Consider the following 24,549-nt stretch of genomic DNA (forward strand, 5'->3'; position numbering starts at 1 on the left):
TGAATTATTTATCTGTTTCAGTGTGTGAATTGAGTATCTGTGGAATGTCAAGAACTGTTCTAGGTAGTAGCAGAGCTGAATCCAGACCAAGGAATTCTTAAACAATGTAGTGTGTTTTCTTACCATACTACAAAATAGCTCGCTGGATTTAAACTCAAAAGTGGGATGGAAATTAAAGCCCTAAAAGCTAGGGCAAACTCAAGGCTTAGAAAGCTCAGATGAAGAGAAGTATTTTCATCACATTGGTCCTATGGATTCTTAGTTTTAGTCTCTTCTTTGAGGACCAGGAGTTTCTGCCCTAGTGACAGCATGGAGTGGTTAGGGAAAGGATGAGCTTTACTTCTCAAATTGTCACCACTGCCTGGACCTCCATTTTATAGTCACAGAAAATTAAAGCTGAAAGGGATCTGAAGATAATAAACTTTTATAACCCCTTACTTCACATATGAAGAAACTGAGGCCCAGAAGAAGGTTGTTTTTTTGCTTTGGGTTTTTTTTTTTCATAATTATTGGTCAAGTTTTCTAAAGAAACTGCTAAAATCTAATCTTCTTTATATATTGGAGATATAAAGTAAGATTAAGGGCAGACAGGAGGAGAAGAGAAGAAAGAAAGGAAACGCATTTGTAGGAAAAAGCATACATGTGCTAGACTTAGTACTAGATCTTCACACATTTAACTTAGTTTAGGTTACAAATGACATAAAACCCAACTTGGTTGGCTTATCCCCTCCCCCCCAAAATAGGAGGGGGTGGAATTTATTGGTATTGTTCCTGAAAAATCCAGGAGTAAAGCTGCAGACATGTCTGGATTGATTCAGTCAACATCATGAAGACTTAGTTTCTGTCTATTTCTTGACTCTACCTTCTTCCGGATTGGGTTCATTCATAGTACCAAGCATTTCAGTGCCAAGTCTTACAAAAAAAGAACCTGTTTCCCCAAAAGCTCAACACTAGTCAAGGAATTGAATCTCACTGACTTGACTGGCCTGCCTTGAGTGATGTACCCATTGCTAAATTAATCACTTAGGAATGGATTAATTGATAAGTTTAACTTCCATCACTTTTATCTGGGCTGAAAGTGGGGGAGGGTTGATCTTCTAAAACAAAAACTTAGCTACTGTTGCCACAGAAGAGCCAGTAGACACTGAACAGGCAACGTCTACCACACAGATATTCGCTCATATGAACCTTATAACTAGCCTGGAGGTCATATTTAACTGTACTATACCATGCCTTGTCTCTTGAATCTATTAAGTAGATCACCAGGCAGAAGATCTTCACCATTTGTGAACTGACTTGAACTCCTTCATGAGACCCAAAGCCAATTCAGTAGGAAAAGAAATATTAAAATGAATTTCTGTAGGCAATGTATTTTTTTTTCTCCCTGTAAGTGGGAGTACTCCCTGCCTGTCCCCCAGGCCCAGCCCTGCCTGCCATCCCTCATCCTTTCCACTGATCACCTTGTTTATTCTGAAGCCTTATCTATTTTGAGGATTTGGCTCAAAACCTTGATGCTTATACCTACTCCACTCTCAGGACTGGGGGATGCCCCTCTAAACAGTAGAATTATCCCCAGTAGCTCATCCCAGCCCCCGTTCCCACCCTCCTGACCCCAACCCAAAGCCTCAGGCATTCAGTCCTCTTAGGTATTGAGGAAATAGGCAACATGTTTATTATTCAAGTAGTTTGGATTACTGGTGAATGTTATCATTTACTTTCTCAGCTGGCTGGAGAAGGCAAACATACTCTTCTGTGAACAACTTTCCATTGTTTGCTGGAAGATTATTTCCTGAATTTGTATACATTTGTTTATACTGGAGCTATAGGGAAACATCTTCTGAAACTGGAAGTATGAACTTTTGGGGAATTCTCATTTTATTTTCAATTCATCGTGTGTGGTTTTACACACTTGTTTATATTTAACTAAATGCCTTTCAGAATGGTTACCTTATACAGAATTGTTTAGAGAATGTCTGTGTGTCTTTTTAAACATAAGAAATCCAAACATATATAGCCTGGGATAACAAGGATTACAAACATACATGTGTATCAGTTTTAAAACTTTCCTTCCTAGCCTCTATTTAAAATGGCAAATGCATACATCCCTAGATATATTAGTAGCCACAGGCCTAGAATAAACAAGTCAAGGACCAAAAGAAGAGAAGAAACTAATAAGTATATTAGTTTTTTTTTTAAGCTAGTATTTCCAACTCAGTGATGGAGAAGTCTCTCCTGCAGATAAAGTTGGAGGTAATGAAGTTGCCCAGGACATGAGTAGGGCTCTTGTAAGTGAATTTTAGCTTCTATAACTTATATACAAGAAATAGGTTTGAGATGGTTATTAAAAAGCAAATAAAACCTGCAGGTGGTCCCTCTGAATAGTGAGGCCTAGTTCCTGATTCAGGGCCAGCAGCAGCAGACACACACAACAGCAGACACGCTGCCAAGGAGGTGGAATGCCAAATGGCAGACTGTTAGATGCTTGTTTGGGTTGGAAGGGGAAAGAGAGACAACAGGAGTACGTATCCCTCCATCTCTATCTCCTTTTCCCCTCCCCACTCTTTTTCCTTCCCTTTCCCTCTGCTATGCGTTCATCATCAAGAGTGAGTTACTTTTTTTTGTTGGATTTACTGATGCGACTGACTTACTCTCCATTATATTTGCTGCTGGGCTCCAGAGCCATATGAAGGAGTTAAATTGTAATAAGAGCTCTCCTGGCTAGAGGGCAAGTCTAGTTAAGCCAGTTCCACATTGGGAGGGAGAGGGAAACTTACCACCAATGCCACTGCCAGGAGGAAGGAGAGCTGACCACCCACCCCTTCAAACTGTGTGGCTCTCAACGCCTGGTCCCTTTTCTCTCTTCCCAGGAATCTGTTTCCTGAACTTAATTTGCACACACTGTCAAGAGCATACCAGTTAGAGATAATGGCTCTCTAACTATTTTGCCTAGGTGCCATTTCCCCCACTAAGATGTAAGCTTCTGAAAGGCCCTAACAGAGTTTCTCTTGGTACCAAACTGCACTAAACACCCACATGCTCATTTGATTGAATCAGTAATTAAAGAAACATTTTTACCCATTTTTTGATCCTCTTGGTCTGCAGCTATAGTGTCTGCCACTCCTTAAGTTTCTTTAATTTTCTACTTCCCTGTCAGAAATGGAATCTAGAGCTGGTTTTAGGGGAACCCAACTTCTGCCCCTTGATAGATATGGCTAAAAACAAAGTTTAACAGATGGAAAATGTCTCTGAAGTATTTGCATGTAAATAAGGATGTCTCAGTAAGTTTGAGCTTGCTATATGAGTGTACAGTGTAGATTCCTCATATAATTTTGGAAGAAGGTAGTCAGAAATGGTGACAAATTTGGGTCAGAAGTGGGAAGGGAATATTCTAATTTAAAACTGTCCTTATATCCAGTTTTCTAAGACAGTGTAAAACATTCTTCCTCCATTGCTTTGTTAAGTTTGTTGTCCTATACTAAATACTTACTATATTTTTAGGACTTTTTTCCAGAGAAATGTATTCTGATTCATTGACTATTACTGTCAGCCAGTACTAGGCTGATTTGACCGCCGTGTCTTTATAATGCATTTAAATATATGGCAAAATAAGTCTCCATTCACTGATCTTTTTTTTTAATTTTAAATATTCTCATTGCCTTATTTTTCCTTTAGAATTGATTTTTAAATTCCAAAAAACTTGTAGAATTAATTAAGAGTTACTTTTTTCTTACTAGTTATTGTTGGTATATAGGGAAATCAATTTAATATCAAATTTTAAAAATTAATTTGATGGATTTTATGTTGGCTTATTATTATTTTAAATCATGATTTCCTTCTTTCTATTAATTATAAATGTTATTTTTATTTTTTATCTTAGTGCATTAACCAGAGCAATGTTAAATATCATTGATATTACTAAGCATCCTTGGTTTATGCTGATTTTACTGTGAAAATCTATATTATTTTCATAGTAAAGTATGATATAGACCAACTGCTTAAGGAAGATATTCTGTCTCATTCTGAGAAAGTCACTTTTTTTCATGTTGTATCTTTTTTCCATGAATTGATATTAATTGTTAATGGATGCCTTTTAAATACATATTGAGATTAGCATGTTTCTTTTCATTGTATCTATTAATATGAAAGAACATACCTATTAACATTAATAGAAGAATGACCTATAGTTTGGTGTGTGTTTATATGTGTAAATGTGATGTGTGTGTCTGTAATCAACATTATACTAAGCTTGACAATTTCAAACAAATCACAAGTAAAACACTTAGGACCTGGAGTCTTTTTTGTTTTAATTATTTATTGACTGTGTTTTCAATTTCTTTTATGTATTATTTCTTTTATATTGAGTTAATTTTGGTAACTTTTTTTTCCAAGAAAAATTAACCTGTTTCTTTTAGATTTAAAAGTTTATTCACATGAACATGTACATTTCTTTGGCTTTAAAGAACTTATCTGTATCTGCTATATCCTATCTGGCAGAGGGAGACAGTGGGGATGCTTGCCTATCTTTAAGTGGAGTGGAAAAAAACAAAAAAGAAATAAAATGTCTCCCCTGAAATGCCAAACCACATATCCACCTTCAGGCAGATTTGGTGCCAGAATTCATTCTGCTACTATGTTCTAAAAATGCAGTTAAAGTAGTCATGTGCAGTATTGCCTCCAAGGTATCTGGCAGAAATGAAAGTAACTCTCCAAAGGAATAATCTTTAAACTCAGGCCTCAAAGAATTTCTGAGACAAAGTTCCTAGGAACTTTAGGCTCACCATAGGAACATGGGTCACAATAGAAAAAAAAAAAATCATGTAAGACATAAGGAAACACACCACCATGAGCAACAATGATTGATTACACCTATTAATATGAAAAAATGTACTTATTAATATATATCTATTAATATTAATAGAAGAATGTTAATAGATTGGTGTGTGTTTATATGTCTACAAAAACACTCAAACTCCTAAAGATTGCAGATTTTTAAATAACTAAAGATAATATAGTATATTGATTGTGTTTAAAGAAGTAAAAAGAGAGTACTGACAATGTGACTAGGGAGAAAGAAGCTATCAAAACTGATCACACAGATTTGAAAAATAGAATGTTTTAAAATGAAAAGCAAAATAACTTAAATTTGAAATTAAAAGGACAAATTAAACATCAGAATAAACACATATGTAGGGAGAATTGTGAACCGAAAGATAAATCAGAAGAAATTACATGGAATCTAGCATAGAGAGGGAAAACATTATAAAGAGATCAAGACACATGAAGATAGAATGAGAATATCTATCATATCTCTAAGTAGAGTACTGTATCTACCAGACAGGGAGAATGGAGAGAACTAATGACTGAACAAGTTCCAAAATTAATGACAAAAATGAGTCTTCAGATTCAGAAAACACAATGAAGTCAAAGAAAGTAAGCAAAAAGAAACTTAAAACCTCAAAATATTCAAGTAAAACTGCAAAACACCAAAGGTAAAGAGAAAACAATATAAGCATCCAGATATGAAAGAATTACCTGCAATCAAATTGAGTTGACTTCTTGACCCCCACCCAAAACTGCAGAATAAAAAAAAAAAAATGCAGTGCCCACTTCATACCCATTAGGATAGCTATTTAAAAAAATAAAATACCAAGTGTTGGCAAGGGTGTGGAGAAATTAGAACCTTTGTGCATTGCTGGTAGGAATGGAAAAATGATGCAACTGCTGTGGGAAATGATATGGTGATTGATCAACAATTTAAACACAGAATTACTGTATGATCCAGCAATCTCACTTCTGAGTGTATACCCAAAAGAAGTGAAAGCAGAGACTTGAACAGATAATGGTACACCCATGTTCATGGCAACATTACTCACAATATCCAAAAGGTGAATACACTGACAAAATATTGTATATACACACAATGGAATATTATGTGGCCTTAAAAAAGAAGGAAATTCTGACACCTGCTACAACATGGATGAACCTTGGAGACAAGTGAAATAAGCCCATTACAAAAGGACAAATATTGTGTGATTCCACTTATAGGAGGTACCTAGAGTGGTCAAATTAATAGGGACAGAAATAGAATGGTGGTTGACAGGAGCTGGGGTAAGTAGGGGGTGAGGGATTACTTTCTAATGCCTATAGAGTTTCAATTTGGGAAGATTTTTAAAGTTCTACTGATGGATGGTGGTGATGGTTGCAGAACAATGTGAATGTACTTAATGCCAGAGAACTGTAAACTTAAAATAGGTTTAAAAGGTAAATTTTATATTATATATATTTTACCATAATAAAAAAAAAGCTGCTGTGCCTCTACCCAGGAATAGTCTGCCACTCTTCCTGGGGTGTTAATATAAGAATCAGTCTTAATACTTTCAGAGAAGTCAACTCTGTCATCCCTTTCTAAAGCTGTTCTTACCACAGCACAGAGGTCAAAACAAAAATATTATCTAGGGGTGCCTTATGTTTGTATAGCACTTTATATTTGAAGAAGGCTTTTATGTATCCAAACCCATTTAATCCCGTGACAACCTTATAAGGTAAGTAGTATTACACCCCTCTAATTGATGGAAGACAGTGGAGCCTAAGAGATTAAGCTGTCCAAGACCACTGGGCTATTAAGGATGCAAAGGTTCAAATAACTTATCTTCTGACTGAAGCCATTGATCTCCCAACATACAGAAATAGTTGTCAACTTACTATGAACTTTACATTTAAAATGCCAAAAGCAAAGTGCTATGCTTGTTAAACTGAATAAAGAAAAGAAAAAGAAAGATAACATCATTACATTCTCAGGAACCAAGAAATAATGATTACACTGAGTTTACGCTCTGAATCCTATTAACATATTTGTGGCTTTTTATAGTGCTCTAGTTCCAAGCCTTGGTCACGTTTAAACTCCAGTTGGCTATTTGTATTTTTGCACTTTAGCTTCTGAAAATACCCTTTAATTTGGGGGTTGAGGGTCTTTCCCTTAAAACTCATTGTCTTAGGTTGCAGCTGTTCAAATTTTAATTGAAATTCTCAAAAATTTTTGTCTGATTCCAATAAAAACAAGTAGCCAGGTTGTTCTCTCATTGTTATGCAAGAGCTGTTTCATTTTTGGTCTTAAATTTCCTTTTTTATTGCTCTCCTTGGAGTGGATGGCTAATGTAAATGGGAGAAACCTGGCAACGCACCATCACTACCCTTAGTAATTATACGAGCTCCCGGCTAGAACAAATGGCTGGGTCAGTGCAACCTCATGCACACAGCTGAGTTTGTTTCCCTTTGAAGACTGCCATAGATAAGTCAACTCAGAACCCCAACTCTCCTGCTTCCAAATGCTGACCCAGTAGCTTTCTCTGTCTCTGGGAAGGTTGGGAACCTCATGGAAGAGGGGTGACATTTTTGCCACCCCTTTCTGTGAACAAGCCTCCCTGAATGTATTAACTGACAACATAGATAACACTCCCTGAGGCAGTATGCAGTAGGTTTCTCACAGTGGTGGTATTCAGTGAAAGATTTGAGATTTTGCACTCCCGTGTGGTACCAGTAAAGTAGACACTGGCAGGTTAAACACTGAAGGTTCAAAGAGAGGGTCCCCTCTTTGCCCTTTCAAGTTGTTCCAGCTACTGTGAGGTGAAAACTGGACAATCTTCTTACCGCTGCATTTACAGCACAGATTCTGAAGTCAGATCTCCCACTTCATATATATTAAAATGTTTGAGAACACGCCACTTTAAAGTGCTCACTGCATTCTCTCTGAGAGACCCAAATTCTTTAACAGTATTTTGCTGTAAACTTCATAAGCCAGAGCGCAACAGGAAAATGAAGTACTTTCACAAAAAAAATAACTCACACCTATCATTTGCACAACACCAGGAGAACTTTTCCCTTGGATATATCTGATTTATTGCTTTTATTCTCATAGCTTACATTTATTAAGCACCTCCTCTGTGCCAGAAACTGTGCTAAGCACTTCACACACATTAATGTCGTTTAATCCAGACCACAGAACAGTGTGGTAGATGCTAACTTATTCTCATTCTACATACATACACACAAAGTAAAGAGGTTGAGTGGACACACAGCAAGTAAGTGGCTTGTTCTGTGTAAAATTACTTTTTCTGTGTAAAGATGTACAAACTTATCTCAAAGAGATTGTTGCCTTTTGTAACAACCCCGAAAAGAATGTTATAATCCCAATTTAAAGAATTTTCATTATCAGTCTTCCCAACCCCTGTCAATAGCTTATAGATTTTAGTATTTTCTTCTTTCAGCAGGGGGGAGCACCAACTTTCATATTATAATTTCATGCATTTCATATCTATTTAGTTTTCCCTCAACTTTTCTCTTCTGCATGATTTAAACAAAAAATAATAACAGGAAATCTTGGTTAACATTCCTTCCAAGGTTGTATTCTCTAATGCCTCAGTCACTTTGCTTTCAATGTCAAACTTTATTCAATTTTCTATATTCTACTAAAGAGTGAAAGATATGAAGCACTTGTTATTTTTCATTGTGAAAATATAGCAAAAAAATTCAATGGCAAACAAAAAAGGAAAGTATCTCCATGTTATGAATGAGGCAGACTTTTTTTTCAGATTTTTAATGCTGCTTAAAAGATGAAGAACATTATGAGGTCAAGCTTGTTTTGAGAAAGGTTTTTTTTAGGTATTTTATTCTGGCATTTATATAATTTCAACAAGATATTTTTGCAATCCATTTAACATAAAATTAAGAAGATGAACATCTACTTTGTTCTCAGAATTTAAAGCGAATATAGGCTATGTATAAGAAATGGTTCCTGCCCTGATAAGCTTATGATTTAGTGGTTGAGAGAGATAAACATACCAATAAATTTAATTATACCCAAGGCAGTACATATTAGGTCATTTTACCTTCCTTCAGGTTCTTTAACAAGACCTGAAAATTTGTTCTCTAAAACGCATCTTGAATCTGTCCTCCACGTCAGTAAAGCCTGATTTTGAATTTCAGAAGTAGCCTAATTTTATGCTTCAAAGATTAGAATCTGTTTTCCCTTCATTTATTGTCTGATTATTGTGATCAACTCTTAAATCCGGATTGAAATGCTGAGAGACACTAACATGTTACCCACTTTAAAGTGTATCTTTATGTTCCTCTTACACTAGAGTCATCGGAAATCGGACCTTCCCTTGTGATTCACACCACTGTCCCATTTGGAGTTACATACTTGGAACACAGCACTGAAGATGTGCAGGAGTTAATCTTCCAGCAGCTGGAAAATATTTTGCCTGGTTTGCCTCAGCCAGTTGCTACCAAATGCCAGAAATGGAGACATTCACAGGTAATCAGAGAATCCAGTGGTATGTGCACAGTTTTCTCAATCAGACCTGACTTTACTTTTTCTCATCCTTTGACACTCGCTAGTAAAAGAAATTAACATGATCTTGGGAGCAAATATGTTTGCCTAATAAAGAAGTTTACATGCAGGTTTTATTATCCCATTATTTCTCAGTAAGAGATACATATAATTTTCCCCAATGTTATGTTCAAATTCTAGCATCTCAAGACTTATATACCCTGAAGATCTGGGGTTTCCTATGCAGGCAAGGCAGGTTATATATCAAAATGCAGCTGTTTCTCTGGGGTTTTTCTAAATCAATACTGTGGTTATATAGAAACCACTGTAACCTCCCAAATTTTTGCAATATGTCGAATTAACCTTGTAAGTGTATTTTGCTACCACAATTTTCATTTTTATTAAGTTCCCACTTTGGTTTTGACTGCTGCCAGTAGAGCTGTTTGGGGGAGAAAGATGAATACCTGCAACAGCTAGTTGAGCTGTTTTTCAGGGTTAGATAAACCTGCTGATCACTCTACTAGTTCAAACTTAAAATCTCTTTACACTAAGTAAATGTTGACTTTTTTGAAAATCTCTGCATACTTCAGCAGAAGTTTGTGAGTATTCATAGAAAAAGTCTTTTGATCTGTAAACGCAGTTGTGAAGTCATCTGGGGACAATGGAGCAAAGGGCAGAAGGAGGAAAGAAGCAGTGACTTGTCTATTTTTTCCGAAGATTTCTGAGCACATTGATTACCTGACTTACCAGCACTATTGATTACCAAAGCTGTGAAGCCTTTAAAAAAAGTGGTTGTGAGAAATCGCAGCAGATTTTGTTTATTTTAAAGGACTTTCCAAAATCAGAGGAAATGGTAAATTACTTCCTAAAATATTGCAGCAGGTCTATGTGTTTACCCATATCTTCTCAAGTTAAATTATACACTGAACCTTCTGGGAAAATATTTACTTAAACACCTCATGGTCACTTTAAAAGACTTTACTTTTTCCTGTTAAAACAATTTTTAAAATCTCAATAGCTAATGTCTTTAAGTGATATTTAACTTAATCTTAAATTGGCCTGAAAAAGAAAACAAGGAAATAATCTTGTTGATATAATTTGAAGGTAGATATATTACACAGAAAGTCACTTCGCAATTTATATACATTCTTTTAGAAGAAATGATAGTTTCTGAGTTTCTTCTTGTGACTTCCTCAAAATAATTTATTAATAAACTGAAAAGGTGGGTTAAAATCTACTTATTTCCTAAAATTTAATGTGTTAGTAGAAATAGATTTGACTTGCCCACAAAATGACTTAGTCAAAGTTGTGCAATGTCACAAAATTTAATTTAAAAAATCTTTGAACACAAAGTACATCCAAACTCTAACAATGATTTTTATTACAATTTGGATGTTCTCCCTTGAAATTATCCCAGTACATTTAAAGTCATGAAATCTACATTGGCTGCAAAGCCTGGAGGGGAATAAGATGTCATTCAAATTTAGAGGTTTGTGTTTTCCACTATTCATAGTACCTTGACCAACATTCTACAGAACATAACGTCATTATAGCAGAGATCTTACCTACATTGTTCAATAGAGAGATCTCCCATATCACCTTAGGAAAAAGGCTAATTAGTGACAGGTCCAGAGACTTAATAACATTTAGCCAGTTAGTGTTCAGTTATTATTCCCAAGAGAATGCTTCTCCAATGTTCTTAAAAGGTTCATCTTAACCCTTGAAATTTAACATAAATGTCAATTCACCCTTTTCCCTTGCCATCCCAGCACACAAGCTCTACCTGAAATGAATTCATGAATGTTTGTGTATGAATACGGTCTTATATAGTGCTTAAACTGAAGGGAAGAATGGTATGGAAAGAGGGGAAAAAAAGAAAGAACAGCCAACTGATTTTGAAGTTTCCCTCATTTCTGATGCCCCTTGCAGGAGAATCCTGCCCTTTATTTCTTCCAGCCTGGGTCTCACCCTTCATTTCTTTTCCTCCTTCCTCTGTCCTGCTTCACCCAAACCTTCTCCTGTTCTTCCCACTCCACCCGCTTCCTTCCCTTCTTTCTCACTGACAAACAAATGATACAGCCCTTCAAACCCTCATTTTATAAAATCCTAGATAGACTACAGGACTGGGGTCCCTGCCTCAGGAAGCAGTGGTTGGTATGGATTCCCCATCCCAGGCCTCTCAGGCTGGACTCCCCATCTCCATGCATTTTATTTTTCTCTTCTTTTGTATTGCCTACCCTGCATCCTGGTACTCAGTGACTGTGGAGGGTAGGGAAGAAAAAAAGGAAGAGAGATCACAATGATGAGCACCCACATTGCATAGTGCAACAGGCCTGGAGCTGGGCGATTCAAAGATGTGATCTCATTTAACATCAAAAGTAGCCTTATGAGGTTGCTAGTTTTAACCCACTACAGCCATGAGAAAAACAAAGCCTCAAAAACAGGAAATAAATTCCCTAAGGCCCCATGGCTAGTAATGACAAAACTAGTCTACCTGCCTCTCAGGTCCTTCCCTCCTCTTCACTGACCCTCTGTTTTGAATGGCTGCTGTAACAAATCACTGCAAGTTCGGAAGCTTAAAACAACACAAATTTATTATCGTACAGTTCTGGAGGTCAGAGGTTCAAGATGGGTCTCAGTGGGCTAAAATCCAAGTGTCGGCAGGGCTGTGTTTCTTTCTGTAGGCTCTAAGAGAGAATCCATTTTCTGGCCATTTACATCTTCTAGAAGCTGCCCCCAATCTTTGGCTTGAAACCCCTTCCTCCATCTTTAAAGTCAGCAACAGCAGGTCAAGTCCTTCTCATATTGCATCACTCTGACCTTTTCTCCTGCCTCAGTCTTCCTTAAAGGACCCTTGTGATTACATGGGACCCACTTGCATAATCTAGGACACTCTCCTCATCTCAGGGTCCAGTGATTGGCAACATTAATTCCAGCTGTATCCTTAACTCTTTCTTGACATTTAACATTTACAAGTTCTAGGGGTTAGGATGTAGACATCTTGGTGGGGAGAGCCTTATTTCTGCCTAGCACACCCTTCTTTCCCCCAGAATTCTTTGGTAGATTCCTTTATGAGGCAGTATCTCCCACTCCTCTCATAAAACCTCTGGGGAGACCACCAGCCCTTTAAAGCTTTAAGAGCAGCCACTTTAGGAAGTGGCTGCTCTCTGAAAGAGGTAAGGGAGTATTTTGTGGGGGGGCAGTTTTCTGTTTCCCTGATGATGCTCTTCGTGCCTTCTGCTGCCTCTAATGTCATATATCCACAGTGGTAGCAGGGGGGTGAAAGATGGTTGTTCATTTATTCATTTGGTTAGTCGTTTATTCCATAAGCATTTAACGAATGCCTAGGACATGTCTAATACTCTGCCCATGGAATCCTAGAGACTAATCTTTGCTGAAAGCCTTCTCCTAAGACACTAAGTCAAATTTTTTGTCTTGAGTAAGATAACGCTGCTTTTTTGTGGGTGCTGCTTTTAAGGAAAGAGGCAGATCAAGAAAGAAGGCGTGTTTGAAAGACTTGGGAGCTGCTCTGCGCCTCCCGTTTGGGGTCTGAATAAAACAGTTGAGTAGGTGGTTCAAACAAACATAACAAAGCAATGGCAGATTTTTCATGATTCTCAGTTCCTCCCTTTTGCAGATATTTGCCTTCCATTATTTAAATGTTTATCCAGTTAATATAACTTGATGCCTAGGCTGTGATGCATTGAATTAAGATTTCTGTAACAAGTATGATATATTAATCCATTCAGCAGAAGAGTAATAACTGAAAACACCTTTCCATGTACATTGACAGGGGACACTTAATCAGTATGATAACCCTAATACTCTCACCACTATTATTTGCTATACCTTCCTTTGTTTCAAGTCTATCATGATGCCTTTCCCAAACTATAATAAATGTATGATTTGCTTGCGAGTTTAATGCTGATTTTCTCCCATCTTTCTGTAGTTCCTGAAAATTTCAGTGGCTTTTTCTCTCACTTAGCACATTCATGGATTACTTTATTTTTTAAAAATCACTGCATCTATTTCAAATACCAAGGAGATCAAGAGAGGAGTTTGAGGGGGGGAGGAGAGTCAGGTGGTAAATGAATACCTTGGTATCTTTGGCAAAAATAAATGGATTTGGACTAGACTGTTAAGCTTTTGCTGTAAAGTTAGAAATTAGTTATCTTCTATAGTTATGTTCTTTTCACTTGGTCTTTTGCCCTGAGACTGTACATTCTCTCTCCTCAATGGTAGTCCTTTTATATTCTTTAAGGAGAAGGATGGTGAACTCTGTAAGAATCTGATCAAAGCTATGAATATGAAGATGCTCATCCTTTCAAAATATACCTGTACACATAAACACAAAATCACATCTAATTATGAAAATGTATCAATATAAACAACCTAAAAGTCCTCCCATGAATCCAGCATTAAGGACACCTGCTGTAAATGTTATACTCCTATAACCCAAACAAATCAAGAACCCCTCATTAGCCCAGTCTTGTGTTGTGGTCTAAGAAACAAAATTCAACAACCAAAAGGAATGTAAAGTAATTCTCATCTTTACTAGTATCTTTTATAGAACTTTAAAGAATATCCAAAATTCATCATCCTTAGCAGTACTTTTTTTTTTTTTTTTTTTTTTTTTTTTGTGGTACGCGGGCCTCTCACTGCTGTGGCCTCTCCCATTCCGGAGCACAGGCCCCGGACGCGCAGGCTCAGCTGCCATGGCTCACGGGCCTAGCCACTCTGCGGCATGTGGGATCTTCCCGGACCGGGGCACGAACCCGTGTCCCCTGCATCGGCAGGCGGACTCTCAACCACTGCGCCACCAGGGAAGCCCCTTAGCAGTACTTTTTGAAGTTTCTCTTCTCATTCCTTATATATCCCACTTCTAGAAGCTCCCTCAAATCTTTTTGCACCCTTAACTCTAGTTTTCCACAGAGTTTTCCCTGATAATCAGCCATACAGGCTTATCTGTTTTTTTTCTTTCCTCTCTTCAGCCTCCCATTCACATTCCTCACTTTTTTTTTTTTTTTTTTTTTTTTTTTTTTGTGGTACGCGGGCCTCTCACTGCTGTGGCCTCTCCCGCCGTGGAGCACAGGCTCTGGACGTGCAGGCCCAGCGGCCATGGCCCACGGGCCCAGCCGCTCCACGGCATGTGGGACCCTCCCAGACCGGGGCATGAACCCGCGTCCCCTGCATCGGCAGGCGGACCCTCAACCACTGCACCACCAGGGAAGCCCCACATTCCTCACTTTTGACTCTTTTTTTCCGCCTCTTAAATAAGTAAATCTTAGACCTTTTCAATGCAAATTCCCCATTTTGGCTTCCTCAGGTCTTCCCCAGTTGATTACCTTGGTTGACATAGTACTGCCCAGGAGTTAGAAGGAATAAAAGAGAAAAGAGGAAATGTGCAACAGCTTAAGGCCAGAATTTTCTTTAGAGGTTTGTGTTTGGTGGCGGAGGGGGATGTGTACACAGAAAAGCCTGAGGTCACCCACATACTTACATTATTCCCTCATGAGATTAATTTCTGGCCGGTAGCTGTGTCTGATTTCAGCATTGGAAGATCAGGTGGTAATTGATATTTCCATTTTTTCCTTTTCTTTCTTACATATTTTCTATTTCATCCTCATTTTCTTCTCTTAGGCAGGTTGAAACTGAAAAGCAGTGACTGATTGATTGTATGAATATACCAAAATTATAAGTCCAAATGATTGCCCCCTTCAACATAGTCAGTCACCCTAATAAGCCACACCCTTATTTTAACAAGATCAGGCATCTCTTTCAGAGCCGGACACATATTCCTCAACATGTAATCAGTTGAGTCAGGTCTTTGAAAGCTAAGCTTGAATTTAATGTTTTAGAAACAACCAAAGTCATTTGGACTTAAATCTTTTTAATAAAATGGATGGCCAATCTTGACAATTTTCTTAAATGTTTTTATGGAACTAAAGAAATATAGCTCTTTGTATTTAATCTGTTTTAATGTGTCTAGTAAGCTGATTCTAAAAGCTACTACCCCTAAAAGACATTGGCCAATGCACTACAGATTTAACCATAAGGCCTTCTAGGATAAGTGCTTTGAAAGACAATAATCAGTTGTGTTTATCAGTTAAATACATTAGATGTTTTGTTTTGTAATTTATTTCTAGGATAAAATCATGCTCTTTTGGTCATTCTGCCACTAAGACTTTTCTCCCATATTTGTGTCTTGTAATTCCTGGATTTTTGATAACGTGGTGTGATTATGATCTTGGACTTTGGAGTCAGACAGACTTCGGTTCAAACCCCAGCTCTCACAGTGCCTTTGAGCAAGCTAGACTGTAACTCTAAGCCTTAGGGCCCCATCTGTAAATGGTACAACTGAACCTCCCTCATAGGGTTGTGGTCAGAATAAAAGGAGAGAACACAGTAGAAAACATTTACTACAAAACTAGCACAAAGCAAGTTCTCAATTAATATTATTAAATAGGGGTAACAAGAGGAGGAGGAGGAGAGGAGTGATTCCATGGTTATTTCTTAGTAGATGAGCTCTGTGTGTCTCTTGCTCTCTTTTCTGGTACCTCTCTTCATGCCCACATGCTGTCCTACTTTTTAATTTTTTCTTACTCTCTTCTCTTTTCAGAGTCTCTGTCTTTTCTCTTTGTTTCACATACACAGATAGTTCTGGACAAGGATATTTCAGAAGGACTGACTCAATGCCAGGGGCTGTGACACTAAGTCATACCATAGGGACTGTTAACATCAGACAAGATGAGATAAAAGTGGTGTATCCCGGTGGACACAAGGACAAGGAACTCTTGTCAGTTTTTTTCAGCTTATAGATTTTTCAGCTTCTTGCCATTCATTCCGAAACTATCTTGTCTGGTAATTTAACACAATTTATGACATGAGTCAAAATTTCCTGGCATGAAATTATGGCCACAAGAACACTCTTGCCTATGTGCTGTAAGTGACCCATGGAGAGCCAAAACAGGCCCTTTGGGATTGATGGACTATGACATGACCCAATCTACCAAGAGCAGGAAATCTAACAGGTGTCAGTCCTGAGCATTCCTTTGAGTAATCTCTCACCTATTTCTCACTGGCACAGAACTAGCCAGTTGCTTCACTTTATTCTGAGGTAACTACATATGCATGAGATCATCAGCTGAGAAATTCTGATCATTGAATTAGGGATGTTCAGTCACAGTTTAATTGAAGTTTATATGGGCAGGTATTTCCCCTTTTCATAAAATTCCATATTATATGAGCTATTCAACGTTTTAACACATATGAATTTAATTAAATCATTTTTTTTCAAGTACTCATGACAGGAACTTACCCTGCCATGTAGTCAGCATCACACTTTTCCAAAAAAGCTATTTTGAACAGCATTACTTTACAGAAAACTTTAAAAAGGAGGCTGTGTCATTTTTCCTGTACAAATGCAAAATATATTCATCTGCGCCCAGTATTACTACTGAAAACTGGATGATGGATGTTATTATATGGGTGTGGACAACCTAAAAGAAATAGGCCTTTCCCATAAAGGGAAGTCCACTTGGTCTGTTTAGAATAGACATCAGTATTATGCTCTAAAACTAACAAGCTGAACTAAAAAGTTCAGTTAACAAACGCTATTTATACCAACATTAGAAATTAATAATATATATTCATCTTTTCATTTAGCATACATTTATTGAGTTCCTACTATGTGCCAGACATTATACTGGATTCTATAGACTCAAAGACAGCTCCCTTCATTCAAGGACCTTCCCATATAATCAACAAGGCTGACCAATAAGCAGATAATCATGATATGGTACAGTTTGTTTTAAGAAAGGGATACACAATGTACTGTGTGCACACAGAGCAGATTTGAGGAGAAAGTGGTAATAAATAGCTTCCTAAAAGAACATGTCATTTGAGCTAAATCCTACAAGATTAAGTCAGAGGGGCAAAGGGAATGATGTTGGAATGATGTTCTAACATTGTGTACACTTTTCCAGAGGCAGGAGAGTGCAAGATACATTCTTGCTTTTCATCTTGATCTTGCCATCATCTGTTATAGCATTCATATAAACCATGACAATCTACACCATCATTTTATTAGACAGTGTATATGCATAATCATTCTCTCTCTCTCTCTCTCTCAAAAATGCCATTTATTAATCCCCTACTCTGTGTAGCTCACTAGGCTCTGTATGTAACTCGCTTCATCTCTACCCTGTGAAGGTTTATACTCCTTCCCCATTGCATAGGTCAGAAAGTTGGGGAGTTGAGAGCTCAGTGCCTTGTGTGAGGTTCATCCACTAGGAAGTGGCAAAAATGTAATTCAAACACAGGTCTATTTAAAATCTATTGCTTTTAAACACTCACTCTACTGATGGTAATTGAGATCTGGCTTTCCTCCATTTATGACACATTCTTCTACCATCATTCTGTTGGCTGCTGTCAGTTAGAAATAATAATTAACATTTATACTCTGATTTTAGAAAGTACTTTTATACTTGTTTTCATTTGAGCCTCACAACAATTCTGACAGATCAGGAAGCATCTTTGTTTAAATGAGGAAACTGAGGTTCAAATTGACTGCTTTGCCTAACATGACACAATGGGTGAGCAGCAAAATAGAAACTGAATATGTCACTTTTACATTCAAAAGTCCAAGTTTCACACTGTATACAAAAATTAACTAAAAATGGATCATAGACCTAAATATAATACCTTCAACTATAAAACTTCTAGATGAAAACATAGGAGAAAATCTTTACAATCTTTGGTTTGGCAAACATTTCTTAGATAGCATGCAAAAAGCACAAACCATAAAAGAATAAATTGATAAATAGAGCTTGATCAAAATTTTTAAAATGTCTTTGAAAGGCAGTGTTAAGAAAATGAAAAGACAAGCCATAGACTTGGAGAAAATGTTTGCAAAAACATATATCTGATAAAAGACTGGTATCCAGAATATATAAAGAACACTCACAAATCAGTAATAAGAAAACAAATGGCCCAATTACTTAAAACTGGGCAAAAGATTTGAAAGAGCACTTCACAAAGGATAGGTGTGAATTTAACCATGGAGGTGTAAGAGTTCTACAATGAAACCACAAAACATTGCTGAAAGAAATTAAAGACTTAAATAAATAAATAAAAGATATCTCATGTTCATAGATTGCAAGACTTAATATTTTTATGATGACAATATTATCCCAAGTGACCTACAGATTTATTACAGTGTCTATCAAAATCCCAGTGGCCTTTGCAGAAATGGAAAAGCTAATTCAAAAATTCACATGGAGTTGCAAGGGACCCCAAATAGCCAAAACAATCTTGAAAAAGAATAAAGTTGGAGGACTTACACTTTCTGATTTCCAAACTTACTGCAAAGCTATCATAATCAGAACAGTGTGGTAATGACATAAGAATAGACATATAGATCATGGAATAGAATCAAGAGCCCAGAAATAAACCCATACCTGTGGTGAGTTGATTTCTGACAAGGTTCCCCAAAACATTCAATGGAAAAGGACTAGTCTCTTCAACATATAGTGCTGGAACAACAGGATATCCATATACAAAAGAATGAAGTTGGACCCTTACCTTACACCACATGCAAAAATTCACCTAAAATGGATTGAAAACATAAATATGTGAACTAAAATCATAAAACTCCTAGAAGACAACATAGGTGATAAATCTTTATGACCTTGTATTCAGCAGTGGTTTCTTAAGTATAAAGCCAAAAGCATAAGTAACAAGAAAAAAAAAAGTAGGTAATTTGGACTTCATCAAAATTCAGACCTTGTGTGCACAGAAGGATTAGCAAGGAAGTGAAAAAACAACACTAGAATAGGAGAAAATATTTGTGAATCACTTGTCTGATATGGGTCTACTATTCAGAATATATTAAGAACTCTTATAAATCAATAGCAGAAAGCCAAACCGTTCCATTTAAAACTGGGCAAAGGACTTGAATAGACATTTCTCCAAAGAAGATACAAATGGTCCACAAGCACATGAAAAGATGCCCACATCATTAGTCATTAAGGAAACGCAAACTAAAACCAAATGAGATACCATTTCACAACCACTAAGATGGCTATAATTTTTTTTAAAAAACGAAAAATAAGTGCTGGTAAGGATATAGAGAAATTGGAATGCTCGTACCTTGCTGGTGGGAATATAAAATGGTTTAGCCACTGTAGAAAACAGTTTGGCAGTTCCTGAATAAAATAAACATAGAATTACAGTATGATCAATCTATTCCAATACTCGGTATAAACCCAAAAGAATTGAAAACGTGTTCACATAAAGCTGTATACACAAATGTTCACAACAGCATGATTCACAATAGCCAAAGGTAGAAACAATCCAGCTGATGAATGGATAAATATAATGTGGTATACTCATAAGATGGAATATCATTCAGCCATAAAAAGCAATGAAGTTGGTACATGCTACAGAATGGGTGAACCTTGAAAATGTTACACTAAGTGAAAGAAACCAGACACAAAGGCCTCATCTTGAATGATTCCATTTATATGAAATTCCAGAATAAGCACATTCATAGAGACAGAAAATAAATGTTTGCCAGTGACTACTAATGATAAATTTCATGTTACGTGTATTTTACCACCCACAAAAAAAAAAGATGTGGGTGGCAAGCAAGCACACAAAAATATGCTGAACATCATTGGTCCTTGGGGAAATTCAAATTAAAATGACAATGAGATACCATGACACACCTACTAGAATGGCTCAAATCAAAAATTCATCCCCAAATGCTGACGGGGATGTGGAGCACCTGGAATTCTCACGTATCACCGTGGGAGTGCAGCATGGCATGGCCCCTTAGGAAAAGAGTTTCACAGTGCCTTACAAAGTTAAATATACACTTACTATATGACCCAGCAACCCCACTCTTAGGAATTTACCCAAGAGAAATGAAGTCATATATCCACATCAAAACTATATGTGAATGTTTGTAGCAGCTTTATTAATAATAGGCAAAATCTAGAAATATCTCAAATATTAATTACCTGGTAATGGTCGAAACTGTTGCACATCCATAAATGCAAAATTACACTGTAATAAAATGGAACAAACTGATAATATTTGCAATAAACATGAGTAAATCTCAGAAGCATTATCTAAGTGAAAGAATCCAGACTCAGGCTACATACTTTATTATTCTATTTGTATGACTTTCTGGAATAGGCAAAACTGTAGGGACAAATCACTCACGCCAGGGGCTGTGATTGGGTGAATGGGGTTAACTAAAAAAAGAGGCACAGGGAATTTGGGGGAGGCTGATGAGAACGTTCTCTATATTGTTTTATAGTGGTAGTTACACAGCTGTGTACATTGTCAAAATTTATAGAACAGTACACATAAAAAAGAGTGAATTTTACTGTATGTAAATTATACCTCAATTAATCTGACTTTAAAAACCACTTGTTTTTTTAACTCCATTATTGTCTGAGGAGCACAAGCATTGACCCTTTTATTTTCACAGTATTAAAAGTAGAAAGAAGGTTGTTTCTAGACCTGATGATCAAAATAGCTGCAGTCTTTTTGCCATAATTTCAGAACCCAACCAAAAAGCTATTGGGTCTGTTCAACATGAATGAGAACCAGAAAGAAATAATGGCCATGCTTCTCGGTTGTCAAGAAGAAGGGAAAGGGAATGGGAGAAGGGATGAAGAAGGATTGAATTAGTGGGAAATTAAGCAGCTATTAACTTAAGTGGGGGAGAAGTAGTGATTAGGCTCAGCTGAGTAGGAAAGACGATTTTTAAGTTTCTCTCTTGACTCAAAATCAAAAGCATTTTTGGCCCTCTACATCCTTGGAGCCCAAGCAATTGGATGGTTTGAGAGATTGTGATGCAACATTTATATTTAGATGAAAACAAAAGGATTCAAGTCTGTTAAATCACCTTGTAAGTAGGAACTGGTTTTTGTACCCTCACACCTTATACAGTGCTCGGCAGCTACCAGGGGCACAACAAATATTTGAAGAGTTAATGAATGAATATACTAAAACTTGCTGAAGGACAGAACGACTTTCTATTAAATTAAAAACTTTAAAGGGAAATGTAATACGACTGTTGTTTTGTCCATTATTACTGCCACAGTACTATAGAGAAAACAGTATCTCATTCTTTATTGTGTGCTTGTTCTGAATAAGTCCTCATCAAAGTAGACTGCTCCAGTGTTTTCAGGACTTTAAAAGACAGAATAGGTCTAAAAGAATTCAATGTAGACATCACCAATTGAATATACAATTTCAGCAAAGTATGTCCTTTGCAGTTCGAGCGCACTAAAGCTGCTACATGGACCATAGAACTGATTTGTGGCGCTTTCTGCCTGCATCTACCCAATGTTTTATTAAAATAGAATAGACAAATACCAATAAAGAGAAAAGCTACACTGAGAATTGACCAAACTAGATCACTTTCTTCACACCTAGGATATTGCAACCAATAGTAATTTTACAGCAGCTCTCTGTGTACCAGATACAGAGCTCTGTAGCCAGAAGCCCAAAATACAAGCAAACCTTTCCCTAAAGCACAACAAAGAAACGGGTTTATGAAATCACTGTTAAATATAATAGAACGCTGGAGAGATGAGTAGAACAGAGGCAAGATAAGATGATGCACATAACACATAAGAACCAATTTAAAATGTACCATCTCTGCAGGAAATCAACCATGTGTTGATAAAGCTCTTTATGAATATTAAGTACTATAACATAATATAGGATTGAGAGCCTCAAACACGAGTGACCAAAAGAGGTACAATATTTTTTAAGGAAATATACCTAAAAATAGATTAAGTGGTATCATCAGCACCCTGAATGTGTCATTATTATCCCAGTTCTGAGTATCACTTATCTTCAATAATATGCGGTATATGGTTAAGAAATAATCCTTATCAACACTTTTCTTAAGAATGTAAAAAATATATTCCATATGTCTGTGATTTCTGGCTGTGCCACAAAAATCTGCACATGGAGAGTTGACTCTTCTAAGAAAGAATTTTTAAAAGATAAAAAAATTAGACATAAATTGGCTAGGTCATCCAGAAAAATTGTGTTTTTTATCCTTTGTCACACCTGTAGCTTTCAAGAATGTATTTACCATCTCCAAGGGAAAAAGTTATTTAAAGGATTATTTAGACTTTATGTCTGTGCAGTCTCAGTGCAGTTTAGCTATAATCTATGGAAATAGCATAGACTGTGTCACTATGGTCTCCATCTTTTGAAATAAAGGCAGACATCTGTATATCCCTTTATACACACACATAGGCATTCACACATACACACTCATCTAGTTCTATTTTATACCCCTTTCAAGGTATTCTTTATACAATGACATTTTACGAGATGAGGGTGAATTATCTGGGTATGAAACCATCTTTACTACCTATTTGAAATTCAGACTGATTCAAATATTCCTAGTGCCTTTGCCTGGACTCCACAAAATGTGAGCTAGAGACAGAGAATTCAGCTTTCCAGGAGTGATGACATAAGTGTCAGCGCAAGGATTTTGGACACCAGAATAGTTGTTTCCTGGACAATGGAGTTGCTCAAGAAAGGAGTTAGAATGGTGAGGTGTGATGACACAGAAGGAAAAAGAAAAATTCAGAGACAGAGAAACCAAGGGAAGTTATTTTCATAGAGAAAAAAATTCCACCACATTTAAAGACCACTTGAACACTGAGAATTTAAAGATTTCAAAAGTTTGAATTAGTTTTTTTGTTGGCCCGTGTACATACATCCTTTGAGCAAACATTTATTCGATACCAACCATGTACAATGGAGATGTAAATGGAGATGCTGGAAATACAAGAATGAATAAAACACAGTTCCCATAGCTTCCTATTTCTGAGGACTCAAAAGGCTTTTAAACATCAAATATCTCTTACCAAGTTATAATATTGGTGAATTAAATGTAGAGGAATCAACGACATCTTACTGCCTTTTCATCAAACTCCAGAGGGACCTTAAAAAAAATAAGAGAAAGGGATAGACATATTACATTTTTAATTTGGCCAATAGAAAACATTTTGTACTGTTAAAAAAATCTGTATTCAACTTTCATTTCTCAGCTCTCCCTTTCCTGTATCACAGAAATTTACTTAGGGGTCAGTAGTATTTTTCATTATTGTCACAACACTACAGTCTCATCTTTTTCAGAGTGCCTGGACTAGTTCCCCATCTATAAATATGTAAACAAACATTTCAATTGACATCAGCATAAGTTATGGTCTCTCCTTCATTTATTTACATTTCTCCCTGTTTTGGTAAACAGGCATATATAGATGCTTATAATCAATGCCTTGGGAATATGGTAACAGTGGGAAGATGTAAACAGAGAATCAATACAAACCACATTTACCTTCTAGGTACTTGCAATTTGGAGGTATGTATGTATTCCACATTTGATTAAGTCTTTTTCCCCCATTCCTATTTTTCTCCACACCTTTTATGATTACTACCTGAAAATTTCGCTTCAGGTAAACAAACAAAATGTTTTACCCCAGATTCTAGGTCTATCTAAATTAATATTTGTATAAAAGGGAGGTTGTGCAAGTTTCTGGGAAATAAGTTTTACACAAGATTTTATTCCATTTTTTAAAATTACTCATCCACTCACCAAGTCCAAACTTAGGTTGTCCAGTGTTACCTGAGGTTACTGATAGTTTTTCAAAGCCGACCTTTGCTTCTCCCCAACCCCTCTTTTATGGGCAACATTCCTCAGGCTGACAGAGACTCTGCTCTGAGCCACATCAAGCACCTCACCCCAGGGCAGTGGTTCCAAGCATGTTTACTTCATGGACTAGTAAAATCCCTCTAACTATTTTGGGAACCAACATAATATTGCTATCTTTTTATTCTGCAATTAAGAATTTAAAAAGTAAAACATAACTACAAGCATTTAATGCAAAGAATAACCCACCCAAAAATATGTAGTAAAGATATCACCTCATAACAATTTATAAATAGAATACATTTTGCTCTATGAAAAAGTTCGTAATTCTTATTTTTTCTCTTCTTGCCATAGATTGACTTTTGGGAACCACTACCTTTGAGCTTTGCATATGGGCTCTAAAAGAATAAGTTAACCAAATATTCAATTTCTGCTGTTTATGTACTGTGGCATGGGTTCAGGTTTACACTGGCAGCAGAGTAGAGGAAGTGAGGAAATGTATGAATCAGCTCCATACCATCTCAGGCCT

General features: G+C 36.7%; 1 protein-coding gene across 3 annotated transcripts in view; it reads left to right on the forward strand.

The window, feature by feature from the left end:
- The window catches only part of RNLS (renalase, FAD dependent amine oxidase), a 306,184-nt gene that overhangs the window by 241,158 nt on the left and 40,477 nt on the right, over nucleotides 1-24,549 (forward strand). For all 3 annotated transcript variants that reach the window (XM_081234363.1, XM_081234361.1, XM_081234362.1), the window contains exon 6: nucleotides 9,138-9,313. In XM_081234363.1, the coding sequence (XP_081090489.1) occupies nucleotides 9,138-9,313 (176 nt within the window). The remainder of the gene's footprint in view (nucleotides 1-9,137; nucleotides 9,314-24,549) is intronic.

This window comes from Mesoplodon bidens, assembly GCF_964165515.1.
Source record: "Mesoplodon bidens genome assembly, chromosome: 1".
Lineage (NCBI taxonomy): Eukaryota > Metazoa > Chordata > Mammalia > Artiodactyla > Ziphiidae > Mesoplodon > Mesoplodon bidens.